This window comes from Enhydra lutris, unplaced genomic scaffold (genome assembly GCF_002288905.1).
Source record: "Enhydra lutris kenyoni isolate GAN:26980312 unplaced genomic scaffold, ASM228890v2 scaffoldscaffold42, whole genome shotgun sequence".
NCBI lineage: Eukaryota > Metazoa > Chordata > Mammalia > Carnivora > Mustelidae > Enhydra > Enhydra lutris.
Genome location: NW_019154126.1, coordinates 6,006,985 through 6,022,200, shown reverse-complemented (window position 1 = coordinate 6,022,200; position 15,216 = coordinate 6,006,985). Strand labels below are relative to the sequence as shown.

The 15,216-nt window shown below is 38.1% G+C and overlaps 1 protein-coding gene across 1 annotated transcript in view; it reads left to right on the top strand.

Moving 5' to 3' along the window:
- The window catches only part of LOC111155577 (MAM and LDL receptor class A domain containing 1), a 757,926-nt gene that overhangs the window by 33,916 nt on the left and 708,794 nt on the right, over positions 1–15,216 (top strand). Inside the window, exons 3-5 of the mRNA XM_022515825.1 lie at positions 439–533; positions 622–783; positions 10,801–10,897. Of these exons, the coding sequence (XP_022371533.1) occupies positions 439–533; positions 622–783; positions 10,801–10,897 (354 nt within the window). The remainder of the gene's footprint in view (positions 1–438; positions 534–621; positions 784–10,800; positions 10,898–15,216) is intronic.

Below are 15,216 nucleotides of genomic sequence, written 5' to 3'. Positions count from 1 at the left end.
TCAGGGCTCTGCATCATTTTCTACGATCACAGGGAAAGCTGGGACTCTTTGATCCAATTCTTTCTAGAGCAAACAATGATCTTCTTTGAAGTTTTCATTTATTTTGGTGGGTGATGCCAGTACAGTATTTTCCCTGGATACTGTCTTTGCAGGGCTATAGCTTTCTGTGTTGTAGGAGGTAAATTAGGCCATGACTGCAGCTCATAGTAGTGTTATAGGGAGTATAATCACAATAAGATATTTCTCTGGGGAATGTAGTGATGTAAAATGATCAGTCAGACCATTTGCAAAAATAAATGGTGTGGTTAAATGTTTTATTCTTGAAACAGAAATATATTGACCTAATGTGGATATGGACCTAAATTCTTACTGCCTGGTATACTAAATAAATTTACCAAGGATTTTTGTCAGTAACACGCTGACTGCTGTTGCCCACAGCCCACTTCCTCTCACTGGTCTCCAAAGGGAATTCTACTTCCTCAGACTTAAGAAGCAGAATCTTTCTTCCGACAAATAACCAACATGCTTGTCAGGTATTTGAAAACACACAGCATTTCAAATACTTTTCACATTTGGGAAATTCTGTTTTATAATCATTCGGACATTACTTATTTTTCACAGATTACATTTTATTACTTCTCCAGCCAAGTGAGTAACAAGTTAGTGGCTGGCCTTCAAACTACACGTGGTGGTCCCATTCAGCATTTATGGCAAAACACAGCTGGGCTCTGCAATCAGTGGGAGAGAAATGTCATGAACATCCAGAGCAACCAGAAATTTCAGGTATGCATGTTATATTTTCTGACTATGTCATTGAAGGAAAAATGGTAAAATATAGGTCTTTAACTGATGTAGGAAACAAAGGCAGAAGAAAAGTTATTAAATTTCCTTACTCCCTACAGCCTATTGAGAAGTCCTCAAAACAGGCAGAGTGACATTACTCTAGGAACTCAGTTACCTTGATGTTATTTGCTAATAGGAAGAGGCAGTCTTAGCCTGACCCCCAGGACCCTGTAAGTCTATTTTAGCATATATAAAAATTCCTTTGGAAATAACCTTTATCTCTACCCCCAAGATACATGTTGGCAATCATTCTCCAAGCATATGGCCCACCAATATACATCTGAAGGGTCTCGTGACTCAGGTTTTATTAGACAGTAATAAATGACCTTTCCCAACAACAGCTAGCCCCCTCAAGTCTGGAAACCTTGCTTCCAAAATTCCTTAGAGACTAACACTATCCCTAACTCCCTCCCAACTTGAAAGGATATAATGAGCCATTCCTCGTGACCACAGTGTAGCCCTTTCTACCCATGGGTTTTATCCCCATGCTTTAATAAAACTGCCTTTTTGCACCAAAGACATCTCAAGAATACTTTCTTGGCTGCCTGGCTTCGAACCCTAATATCTTTCCTATATCATTAATAATAGATGAATTAAAAATAAGATGACCAGTGTCCCAGTTGGCCAAGGACTAAGGGATTTGCCAGGACTGTCAAGCACTGAAACCAAACAGTCTCAGGAAACTCGGATGGCCAGTCACCCTAAAAGACACTTTTAAAAGACGGGTTTAAATGTTATGTATAAAAACTAAAGTTGATATATTTTAACATATATTTATATATCAGTAAAATATAGCTTTCTAATTATCTTCTTAATTTCTTAAATCCCCTTCATTTTCTATTTCTTTTACTATTCCAACCTCCTCTTTCTTTTCATTTCTTATTCTTAAGAATTCCTTATCTTCCAAACTTTTCTCATGCTTATCAGAGAACAGGGTTATATTGGGTAACGAGGAAATAGACTATTTGATTTAAATACTAATTCCAAATGCTGTTCAAGTAGAATAATTGTCATATTCATCTCATGGCTAAACTCAAATTATTCAATACAGCCTTTATTTTCCAAAATAATTTTGAGAATGAAAGCCCATGTAAGCCTATAAAAGACAAACTTATTTATGCAGCCTAATAAAACTTATGTATGGTGGAAATTATAATCTCATGATTATTACAGGAGTTCCTGGTAAAGCATTGCATATTTTTACATTTGAGAGAGCTGAGAAAAATTTCCCATTAAAAACAGGATCTTAAAGCATTTTATAAATTTGCTTTTTAAACCTGGCTTGCAGGCTGATTTAGCCATCTTGGCTAAAGCAGGTTTCCTTTATTGTCTGTTATTTGAATAGTATAATAATCAATTTTGTAATTTTAATACAGAGTAGAAAATCATCTGCCATGTGATGGATTTAGCACTTGCTTAACTATAGGGATTGAATTGGTTTGAATTTTAACTTCAGTTATTTTGAGTGGCAAGAGGAAGGATGGGAGAATGAGCAGGATTTCTACTATAAAATTGAATTGCAAGCTATAAGAATGACACATTTTCTTAATTGATCTGTCATAAATTCACTGTAGTTTGAAATTTCAGGCTTTTGTAAACTAAATGGGGTTCCAAAGAGGATCAGAGAAAATCACTTCGTAGATGGTTAAATGACACCTAGATGAGAGCACGTTCGAGGAACTGTATGGCTGGAAACATAACTCTGCCGTTTGAAGCTTTGCATTCTATTGAAGTCAGATATATTGGTGTGGGGGCTGCATGGGGACCACAGGGTATCTTAAGCCATCAGGCATTCAAGTCCTCCTGTGAATGATGGATTCATTTATTTAACAAAGACTCACTTGGGGCGCTCAGGGTGTATCAGGTGGGATTCAGGGAATGTTCCTAGTATATGTGAAGAAAAGAATTTTCTCCCAGCTTTATTGAGATATAACTGATATATGTGTAAGTTTAATGGATGTAATAGGATGATTTGATGTATGTACATTGTGAAGTGATTTTCACAATAAAGTTAGCTAACATATCCATCACATTGCAAAATTATAATTTTTATCATGCAGTAAAAACATTTAAGATCTACTTGTCTTTGCAACTTGGAAGTATATAATACAGTATTATTAGCTATGTTCACCATGCTGCTTATAGATACTGAGGATTTAGTCATTTTATAGCTGGAAGTTAGTGCCCTTTGACCAATATTTCCCTGTTTCCCCTACCATGCAGACCCTGGCAACCGAAAAATTACTCTGTTTCTATGTTTGGCTTTTATAGAGTCCACGTTTAAGTGAATCATAGAGTATTTGTCTTTCTGTGACTTATTTCACTTAGCATAGTACCCTCAAAGTTCCAGCATGCTGTCATAAGTGATAGGATTTCTTTCCATTTTTGGCTGAATTATACCTTTGTATGTATATACCACATTTTCTTTCTCCATTCATCTGTTGGTGGACCCTTGGGTTGTTTATGGCTTGGCTGTTGTAAATAATGTTTCAATAAATATGAGAGTGCAGATATCTCTTTGAGGTTGTGATCTCAGTTCAGTACCCAGAAATGGGATTGCTAGATCATATGGTAGTTCTATTTTTAATTGTTTGAAGAACCACCGTACTGTTTTTCATAACGGCTGCACTAGCTTCCATTCCCACCAACAGTGAGTAAGGTTTCCCTTTTCTTCACATCCTTCCAAACACATTATCTCTTATCTTTTTGATAATAGCCCCTCTGAGAGGTGTGAAATGGCATCTCATTGTTCTTTTGGTTTGCATTTCCCTGATGATCAGTGATGTTGAGTATCTTTTCATGTACCTGTTGGCTATTTCTCTGTCTTCTTTGGAATGTCTATCTTTGGAATGATATTCTCTAACTATTTTATTTGTGTGACTTTTTTTTTTGCTATTGAGTTGTACGAGTTTCTTATATATTTTGGATGTTAACCCCTTATCTGATAGATAGTTTGTAAGGGGAGCAGTAATGATAGGCATGTGGAAGGGAGACTATGTGTTCCTGGATTTTGGGTGTGTGTGCAGACTGAGAACTCTGAGCACCATTAATGCATCTAATTTATTGTGGATTTTCAGGTATCGTTAACCACTAAAGAAGTTTCTAGTTTCTTTTTTTTTTTTTTAAGATTTTATTTATTATTTATTTGAAGGAGAGAAAGAGAGACAGCATTAGTGGAGGGGGGAGGGGCAAAGGGAGAGGGGGAAGCAGGCTCCCTGCTGAGCAGGGAGCCCAATGTGGGGTTCGATCCCAGGACCCTGAGATCATGACGTGAGCTGAAGGCAATTGCTCAACCCACTGAGCCACCCAGATGCCCCTAGTTTATTTCTTAACACTTCTCTTTTTTCTCCCCTATGTCTCTCTGTCTTCTCTCAATAACAAAGCAAAACAAAACAAAACACAAGAGCAACAAATCGGAGCCAAGAGTGCTTTTGAGGGTATTGAGTCACAATGACTGGATACTGAAGGATGAACTTGCTGAAGTCCCTTCTGTCTGTATGCTCACATAACTTTAATGACTGAAATGGGATTTTGTCTGTGTATAAACTTTGTCAGCATTTACACATCCTTTCTGACTCTGAAGCAGAGTGGATGGTCAAAGAACCCTAACCTATCTTTTTGCCAAGCTTTGTGCCTTCCCATCTCTGTCTCCAACTCAAGGTCAAGATCTTCATGGGTAGGGTAGCCAGACGGAGATCTGGGCATTGGGTAGAACTGGAACCAGCTGAGTCTTGTGTGTTAAACCCCTTTAAAACAACTTCCTTGTTTTTTCCCAGCCATCCGTTCCCAAGTGGCCCATTGCAGGGGCTGATGATTAAATATGTGTAGCAGCAACTATAAAACTGAAAACTCCCAAATATATCACCGCAGGGGCCGCGGGGCTGTAGCTGATGCAGCGAGATTATTCACTTGAGTGCTTTAAAATGAGTCAGTGGCTCCAGCGAAAGCAGATGCCTGTGCAGTATATTAAGTAGTTTGCCAAAATACTTTATTGCTGATATGAAAACAGCGCTTCTACCTTAGAGGCTTTGTAAAACTTAGGAAACCGTATGACTCTCCTGGGATCCTTTGGCTACACCAATCTTTAAGATTGCAGGCATGTGTTCGTTCTGTCCTGTCAGCAAGGGAGCAGGTGTTCACATGCTTTTGCTTAGCTGAGCCACAGAGACGCACTGTGCTTGTCACACGTCCCGCCGTCCTCGCGTAGCTTCGTCCTGCAAAAGCTCGAGTGACAGGAGGGTATTTTGTAATCAGCGTCTCCAGACAATATCTGCTGCCTCATCAGTTCATAAGCCTCCGAGAATTACTCTGTTTTCTGCAGTTTTCCCTCCATGCTGCCTTTGGACAGTTTTAAAGCCTTTCATGCTTCCTTTAGAGATGTCCAAATAGGAGATGGCAGTTTCCGCTGGACCAGGGCGTAGCACGGGCTTCTGAGAAAGTCTCTGTCATGTGGGGGCTTTGTCACCTTTATGTGTACAGTGCTAGGTCCACGCCTTAATGAAATGAAGCGCGTTCATTTCTGAGGGAATACTGCAACCTGACAAGACTTGTATTTATGCATCTAGTCAACAAAGACAGCAGCATTTAAGAAAGTTTCTGAAGATGTTTAAGGAGTAATAACATCTAGGATTTACTGAGCACTTACTACCCCATATAATGCACTGCATTTAGTCCTTTGTATATATGATTTTATGGGCCCTGCATAGCAGTCTTCTGAATCAGAACTATAATTCACAAGCTTTGGAGAGTGAAATAACCTATTAAACTCCATCCAGATTAGAACCCAGTATAGTTTGATTTCACATCTTAATCACTTACTCACTGAGCCATGATCATTTCTTTATCATGTTAAAGCATTATAAGGATTAAAAAAAATTAAAAAGCATTATAAGGATTTATAAAATATAGATGGAAAAATCCAACTTCTAGATTTGTCCAAATATGTTGCAGGTGACTCATTAAACATTCTTTTGCCTGCTGTGTTGGATAAAACAACATTTTTATACATTATTCTGCTGATTAACTGCAATTGCATTTCTCAGAATTGTAGATTTAAGCAATTCATTTTGCTATTGTCCTAAAATATTTGCAGAAGCAAATAATAAACCAGGCCAAATATATAGCAGAAATTTAGTCTCAGATGCAAGTAAAACCTTCCCTTGCTCTCCTTTTCTTTGTTCTTGAAGGTACTTTCATATTGGTTTTATGGGTAGGAAGGAAGGAATACTGCATTACTAAGTATATCATTGACCGTGATTTTCATGTCAAATATTTGGATTCTCAAAGTTAATGAGAAGTCAGTGCCTGAATTTTAAAATGATATCAAAGCATTTTTTTATATGCTATTATCTGCTTGTCATTTCTTTGATATTCCATTTCTACATGCCAAAGAGTTCTTAGCAACCTTGTATTCAGAAACAATAGATTTTATTAACATGGACGAGAGAGAAGTACTCATAAAAATAAATACAAATCATTAAGTTAAAAAAATCTACTCTCAAACTCATGATTGGAGTCATTTCCCCTTATAAGTCAAGACTATTTACTGTGTGAACCCATGATGGCAAAAAATTACAGTCATCTTTTTGCATTTCACATGTTTGCTTGAGAAATAATATTGAATGCACACTACTGATTAAGAAAACTTTCCTATGGTAAATCTAACTACTAGAGTTTCTGTTCATGCAGTTACTGGTGTTATCCAAGCAAGTTTATGGCCATTATTTAGCTACTGTCAAATATTCGTTGAAGATTTAAATCTTGAAGGCTTGAACGCTGACTCCTTGCCTCCCTTAGAGGCCATCTTCTCTTAAAATGTTTGGGGTGAAAGCAATTTGTAAATTATTTACTGTTGATCAGCGCAGCCCTTACCTGACTTCTGTGATGTCGTTAAACTTCTAACTTCATTATCTGTATTATTTTATTTGCTAGTTTGCTATTCTTTGCTTTATTTTCCCTAATGCAGTTAAAATGGGGTGGATGTTTGGAAAAACTTATATACCAAAGTTTTGGGGAAAACAAAGAATGCTAGGCCTCACTTTTCTTAGAAATACAACTACCAAACATAAACATGGCTTCTGACCCTAGACCTGGCTTTTTAAAAAAATCATCTTGAGATTCCACTTTCTTGAGCTGGTTCAACCCATCCTTCTTTTTAGGATCCCAGCCAAAATCTCTGGAAAGTCTTTCTATTTAAATATATTTAATTTGAGTACTGCATTATGTCTGATGGGTCTAAAGTTTTATAGCTACACAGACCCATGGGTGAATTTACCTACATTTAGAGAAATAGTGTTCTCCCTAAGAAAAACATTTCCCCTTGCTAGACCAGTGGGCTCAAATGGTAGCCAATTTTCACACTAACTTTTCTTCAGTTAGACCAAATTAACATTTAATTTAATTGAATCAAACAAATATACATATTGCAAACTTTGATGGAGAGAATTGAAGGTGAGAAGGTCACTTAAAAGCCTTTTCATTAGATCAGGAATGAAGATACAGGGAGAGAAGTTGGAATGGAAAGAAGAGAAGGCTTCACAGGTCTTGATGGTTTGGGTGTAGGGCTAGAAGAGAATGTGATTCCTCAAGCCACTTTGGAGTTTTGAGCATTGAAAAGTGGCAGTCTTCTGGTGCCATTGTCAGAGAATGGGAGTCATGGGAGGGGAACAAATATGAATTAGAAGTGACTTTTGTCATCTGGTGAAAATGTCCAGGAGGCTGTGGAGATATGGGCAGAAAGCTCAGAGAAGTGGATGATGTTTGTGATATAAATTTGTGTTTCATCGGCTTGGGTGACCCTGAAGATCAATGGGTTAGAGAAGAAAGTGTGGAGAAAGAAGGAACAAACTGGTGATTAGTTCATGCTTATCTCTCCTTCTCTCTTTAAATATGGCTACCACTGGTGTGTCCTTAGCTCAGCAAAAACAGGTGAAAAGATTTTCAAGAGGGATAAATCTTAATCTGTAGAGAACAGATTTTTTATCTATAAACACACTATTCATACAGTGGCTTACATACTTTATAATAACTCGGTGTTACAATAATAGGTAACACTTATTTAATACTAACTGTATACCAAGTGCTGATAGACATGTAATAACTCATTTATCTGTGCATAAATCTTAACATATAGGGAATAGCATTATTATTTATTTTAAAGATTTTATTATTTATTTGAGAGAGAGCTCACTTGTGAGAGAACATGAACTGGGGGGAGGGGTGGAAAGAGAGGGAGAAGCAGACTCCCCGCCGAGCAGGGAGCACAAGGAAAAGGACAGATGTGGGGCTAAATCCCAGAAGCCCGGGATCATGACCTGAGCCAAAGGCAGACGCTTAACCGACTGAGTCACCCAGGCACCCCAATAACTTATTTTTATCAGTGCCTTTTTACAAAGAAGGAAACTGAGGTACAGAGATGTTAAATAACTTCTAATGACCTGTTGCTATTAAGTGGTTTAGCGAGGGTCTGAACCCAAGTAGTCTGTTTCCAAACACATACTTTAATCATTGTGCTCAACTCCCCTCAGATAAAATCATCCCTATGTAAGTCTTTTCTTTCCCCCTCTGAAATGGCTTTTTATTGAAAAGCAAAGCACGGCACCTGGGTGGCTCAATGAGTTAACGCCTCTGCCTTCTGCTCAGGTCACGATGCCAGGGTCCTGGGATCGAGCCCCGCATCAGGCTCTCTGCTCAGTGGGGAGCCTGCTTCCTCCTCTCTGCCTGCCTCTCTGTCTACTTATGATCTCTGTTTGTCAAATGAGTAAATAAAATCTTTAAAACAAACAAAAAAAAAAGGCAAAGCAAATTTGCAACACATTTTTAAATGTTTGTAAATTGGGTCACAAAAGGGATGCAAAATGTTTGCAGAATAACTATTATATTCATGCAGCTTATGTCATTCATTGAATCTTACACCAGTACAAACATAAGGTTATTTCATGACTAAGAGTAGCCCAAATTTGGGCACCTGGGTGTCTCAGTCAGTTAAGCATCTGACTCTTGATCTCAGTTCAGGTCTTTATCTTAGGGTCCTGAGTTCAGACCCTGTGTAGGGCTCTTCCCTGGATGTGGAGCCTACTTAGAAAAAAAAAAAAAAAAGAATTAAAGAAAGAGTAGCCCAAATCTAATAACCAAAACTGTATTAGTATCAGAAGTAATATTAAAATGTTAAATGGAAAAGATATCCACTAATTTTCTTACCAAATGGAATCTACAAACTAAATTTTTAGAAACTGTAAAAAGAATGACTAAAACTATAAACCAAGCAGTTAGGTTTATAGAAAATTCCGGGGAAAGTAGTGAAATAAAATACTGAGAAAATAATCAATTAGTATGCATGTAAAACACTCCCATTTTAGTCACAATTTTGATACTAATACACTGTAAAGGGATTTCGCAAAAGTTGATCAGCTAGGTGCTACAAATAAACCTTGAGACTCAATTCTCTGAATTGTTATCTTCTAGATGTGGTTTACTTGAGGTTAGTCACATTTCATCTACTTTCTTGTATGTTTTCCCAGAAAGATCTAGTCTCTACCAGAGATCACACAATCTGTAGTAAAATCATTTAGAGATGGTTACTACTGTTTGCCAAGTACTTTTGCCATCCTATTTCTATTTTTCCTCAAAATTTTCTTTTTCAGATGTATAACCAGCACTCATCTTTTCAGGTGCCAAGTGGATTATTTGGTCTACGCAACAATCTCTGATAGGCCTTTTCCAGCATTGTCCTCCTTTAGAAGTAGTCGTGTGGTTATTATGTTTTATGTGATGAGGACTCTCTTAGGGCTACATGTTGACATATCACCCAACAGGTTGTGGATGTTTCACATTATATTTTCAATAGTCTATTAGATAGCATCTTGTTTGAAAGGAAATACATCAGTATGTCATGTTGTAGAGAGAATGTGGTATGGCAAAAGGACCTGCTAGAGTCTGCTGTATGGAGATCAGCTGTCAAGCTAAAAAATAAAATGTTTATATTATAAATAAGGCTGAACAATGCACATGGTTTAATGCATTTATGAATTAAGCCTCAAACATCACTGGTATTCATTAGTGAGTTTGGGAATAATGCTCTCTACCAACACAGCAATTTTCTGTTGATTTAAGTAACTAGGAAATTAGAGAGTAGTTTCTTCCTAAGTTTCTCAGATTTATTACACCAGAGTATTTCCTCTTGGGGCAGACTTGGGCTGGATTTACATCACAATATCACATTCACTCATTTTTTTTTTTTTAAGTTTATTTATTTGAGAGAGAGAGAGAGGGAGAGAGCAAGATTGAGTGTGATGTGGGGCACAGGGGCAGATAGAGAAGGAGAGGGAGAATCCTCAAGCAGACTCCTCACTGAGCATGGAGCCTGACGTGGGCCTCAATCCCAGGACTCAGAGATCATGACCTGAAGGAAAATCAAGAGTCGGACACTTAACTGTTGAGCCACCCAGATAACCCTCACATTCACTCATTCTAGTAATAAGTCACTGCACAACCATTTCTAGTCACTGTCCCAAGTTTTGTTTAGATAATGGCAGAAAATGTGCAGAAGGATAGAGCACGAGGACGCCAAGGCAAGCCTGTGAGCAAAATTTAGAGAGCCAGAGGTGGAAATGTGGCACAGTTGCAAAATGCCAAGAACCAGAGATCAGGATGGAGCTGGGTCCAAGAGCTGGTAAATACTGAATAGTGTGAACACATACAAACCAAGCAGAAAAGATAAGATGGCAAAAACCAGATGAATATTGGTTCATTTCACAAACATGTTATATAACCTATGGTAGACATTTGAGATAAAGAGATTACCAATTTTCTTGTCCTTGGAAATATATGTGTGGATTTCTTTCCACTTGGAAATATCATGGTCGCCAAAGTGTTTCTAGAACTGGCATTTTTTTTATGTGTAGGCTCTGTGCTATAATATTCTTTGCTTTATGCTTTTGTTTTGTTTTTCTTATGCAGGTTGTTTTTCAAGGTCAAATAATTTCAACTCCTGAACAGGATGAAGTCATAGCTATTGACGATATATCTTTCAGTTCAGGCTGCTTGCCTGCAAATGGTAAGAACTTTTTCTCATTTTAATCCTTACTATGTGTATAAATTCAGTGCATTTTAAACATTGTGTAATGACTTTCATTCTTTGAATGAAATGAAAGCATTGTGTATGCTCATTCGTTCGTTCTTTCTTTCTGGCCTGATGTTTTAAAGTGGGCTATTTTCCATTGTATAACAATGTCTAGGTTTATGCCAGAAGTTAAAATAAGTTGTTTTTGCACTGTGACTGATGCTGTTAAGAGTTGAAGGGATAATTTGGTCTCAGATTTGAAACCTTGTAGCAATGTTTACACTGGCTAGTTAAATCTCACCAAGAGAACTCCTTGCCCCTTAGGAGAAAAGTGAAAACTGGCTTCTCCAGGCTTGAAAATGTCTTCTTGGTGAATTGATTTGACTCTTCCACTGAAAGACACAGCTGGAGGGAGAAAGATATTAGTTATAATCTATTTTCTATTTAGACTGAAATAGCTAGATCAATAATCCACATATATCAGATCTAAAAAATTACTCATATTTGTTCTCTGATTATATTAACTGAATTCTATTTACCATGCATATTGCTCTCAATAGAAAAGTTTAATGTTAAAATTATGAATTGGTCAGGATAAATTAATTTAGTCTAATGATCATGCAAGAATCATATATATGATTATAGATCGTTGATAGATTTTTTTTCCCTTTAAAATGTTATTATACTGTAGTATGAGATAGCATAATATAGCTACTTTGTCGAGAGGATTCTAAGTTCTAATTTGGTACAAAGATATGGTAGTTGTGGTAAATTATATTTCGAGAACAGAAGAGATGAGTTGATCTACCTAAAAGAGACCAAGGAATCTTGACAAAGGATGCCTGTATCATGCTTCGCTCTTAGACAACACTTCTGCTGGTAGCAGAGCTTTATAGGAATGCATCTCTTGACACTTAGACAAGATGGTAGGGTTTTATAGGAGCTGCTGACAGCTCCTTCCACACTAGAACACAAAAAGCTTTCTCTCATCTTTATATTATCAGTTATCAGTATATTTTAGCTAAGAAATCACTATATGGTAAATTGAAATTTAGATAAATTGAAATGGAGAACTAAGGGAGCAGACTATAAGGTCCACCCATTCCCAGAAGTAAAGAGTTGAAGTATAAACCTCAATGCCTTTTCACCAACAGAAGATAATATTTCTAGGATTTATCAGAAGGGAACCAATAGATCAGGAGAGAATACACTGTTGACCGCAGGCAGAGAAGACCCAACTACTGACTGCTCTGCCGTTCAGTCTCCCCTCATGCTGTCTCCTCAGTTACCCTGGATGGTATTCCTGGATCCAGAGCGCGGCTTGTAATGGGTCAGTTTGGTTTGCTTGGTTTGTAATAGGGCAGCTGGTCCCTAACTGTGAGCACTTCAGCAGTATCTTTATATATCACCTTTTCTTAATAGTTTCTACAGAAACTGAGATCTGCCAAACAAATTGATCCCCAGCTAGTCATGTGTATTGCTCGGTCTAGCTAATCATCCCCCAAAGAAAATAAGGAATGAAATCAGCTATTGGCCAGACTTTCCTAACTGTAGGGAAAATTAGGACCTGGCCTCTGCCTCTAAAACTTTGCATTACGACAAAGAGGAACATGCTGGGGTTGGGCTTGGGACTTTACATCGCCTGTATTAGGACTCTGCTGTCATTTCACAGATGACCTTTCTGTTCATCTTTGGATCTGGGAACCAAAGCCATTTCCTTAATTCCTCATGATCCATCTACTGGGACAAAGGCCGGTGTAGATGGACCATAATAAATATTCAGAAGACAGATGCCAGATTTTTAGTAAGCACTTAAAAGAGCTCTATAAGATCACTATAGAAGTGAAAAAGCAATAGTCACAGGAGTGAGAGCACAAAAAGTTGGACATTCAATGAAAGGTCATGGTCAAATAGAAAAAATATTGGTGTCTATAATTTCTAAGACGATAGTTCCAGATAATGTTACAGCCATATTGTTTTTGAGGTGGTGTGGAAATAAAGTTTACTGAAGATAAGGCTTGAATTAAAGCAAAGTTACAGGCCTTTCACATGGATATTAAATTTATGCAACATTACAAGGTATGGGGCTAGAGAAGATTTTGAAATCCCAAACTGAAGTCGTCCATGAATACAGATGCATGGATGACCCAGGGCAATAAGTTGGATGTCATGAGCCAAGATGTTTTTACACATGGAAGAATAAATGAATCAACATCGGGGATTTAGAAGAATGGCGACCTTTAATTTTAGGCCTTGTATTTATTGGGGCATTGGGAAAAGATATCATCCCTCTGGAGATTTGCAAAAGAAGTAGTCTCTTTTTGGAAAACGCCAGTATCCAGATAAGGTCACACAGTATGTTCTTTTAACTTGAGGGTGCAGGGAGTTTTGTTTTATTGTTTTTCAAATGGAATGAGGGTCGATGGCATATTTAAACTTACGGGAGGAAAACAAAGCAGCATGAGGTTTAATAATGGAGAAAAAGAATAAAGTGTAATGGAATAGGATTGACATTTGGTTGGAGTTGCATTTTGTAAATGGTAGGAGTGTGAGAGATGGTAATATTATGTAACATTAAATTTCCAAATGAGGGGCACCTGGGTGGCTCAGTGGGTTAAAGCCCCTGCCTTCTGCTCAAGTCATGATCCCAGGGTCCTGGGATAGAGACCCACATCGGGTTCTCTGCTCAGCAGGGAGCTTGCTTCCTCCTCTCTCTCTGCCTGCCTCTCTGCCTACTTGTGATCTCTGTCTGTCAAATAAATATATAAAATCTTTTAAAAAAAATTCCAAATGATTCTTTCTAGTCAAGTTCAGAGGTTATAGTGATAGACTAGCCCTAGTCAATCACTAGAATCAAAGAGAGGTGATTGATTCTGAGCTTTATTAGACTATTAGATGGGGATCACTGAGGATGGGGCCTGCATTTTAAAGAAGGTTCTCGGGACACATTTTGTGAAACCAGCTGATCTCAGGTTTAAGAACTGAACTAGGATTTGGGGTACCTGGGTGGCTCAGTGGGTTAAGCAATGGACTCTTTATTTTGGCTCAGTTCATGATCTCAGGGTCATGGAGGCTGCTCTCTCTCCCTCTTTCTCTCTCTCTGCCCCCCACCCCCCTGCAGCCCCTGTATGCATCCATTCACTCTCTCACTCTTAAAAAAAAAAAAAAAAAAAAAGCATCTGGGAGTCATGCATCCTGGTCTCATGCTGATTATTGCACTTGGCAGGGAGTGTCCTGAGACAGAGTTCCAGCTGATGAGAGAGTGGTTTCAGTCCCATGCAGTCCTGATGGTGATGATCAGGGTGCATCTGAGACATGCAGGCAGAGCCGACTCAACCTTTTCCAGACATCACCATCAGAAATCTTACTCCAGTGGAGGGTGGGGTTAGGGATGCATTTGGATGCAAAAAAAAAAAAGAGAAGAGTTTTCTAGTTGACTTAAGAAAACAAGAGGAGAGGGACAGTTACGACGTAGATTCTTCAACTTTGATACTGTTAAAGTCAAGGACTAAGGGATTTCCTTGGTATTTACTTCATGCCTGTCACCTTATATTCTTAAAATGACTGTTGAGGTTCTGTACATCTCACATCCAGGCAGGAGGAAGGCAGAAATGAGAAAGGGCAATGTTTTTGGTCATGCCATTGGCTAGAGGATGGTCACATGGCTACCTCGGTTGCTAGGCAGACTAATAAATTTGAGTATTGGGATTCAGCCTCTATAATAGAGGCAGGCAAGGAAAACAGGTTTATGAGATGAGTGAGCAAACGGATCAGAATACTTAGAAGTAAATTCTAGCTTTCTTTCAAATCCGTTCCTTGCGTATATTCTCTTTTTAAATTATTGACATCTGGTCTCACTCAGTAGCCTAGGAGATATTCTTAAGTCATTCTCCCCTTTTCGTATCCCTCTATTAATCTAGTTAAAAAATAGCAGTGAGGGCCTGTTCTTACATTTTTCAAATTGTCTTCTGTTATTTACCATTATTATTTATCCAACTGTGATTCCCTTAAGCATGTATTTTTTTCCCATGGATTTTTTAAAATTCTGGTTTTGATCTATTCAACTCTACTACCCAGTACTATGTACTGTCCACCAGATTATACTTTCTGACATACAAATATGACCAATCTCTACTTTTTAAAATATATCAATAACTCTTTTTTTTTTTAAGATTTTATTTATTTATTTTGACAGAGAGATCACAAGCAGGCAGAGAGGCAGGCAGAGAGAGAGGAGGAAGCAGGCTCCCTGCTGAGCAGAGAGCCCGATGCGGGGCTCGATCCCAGGACTCTGAGATCATGACCCGAGCCGT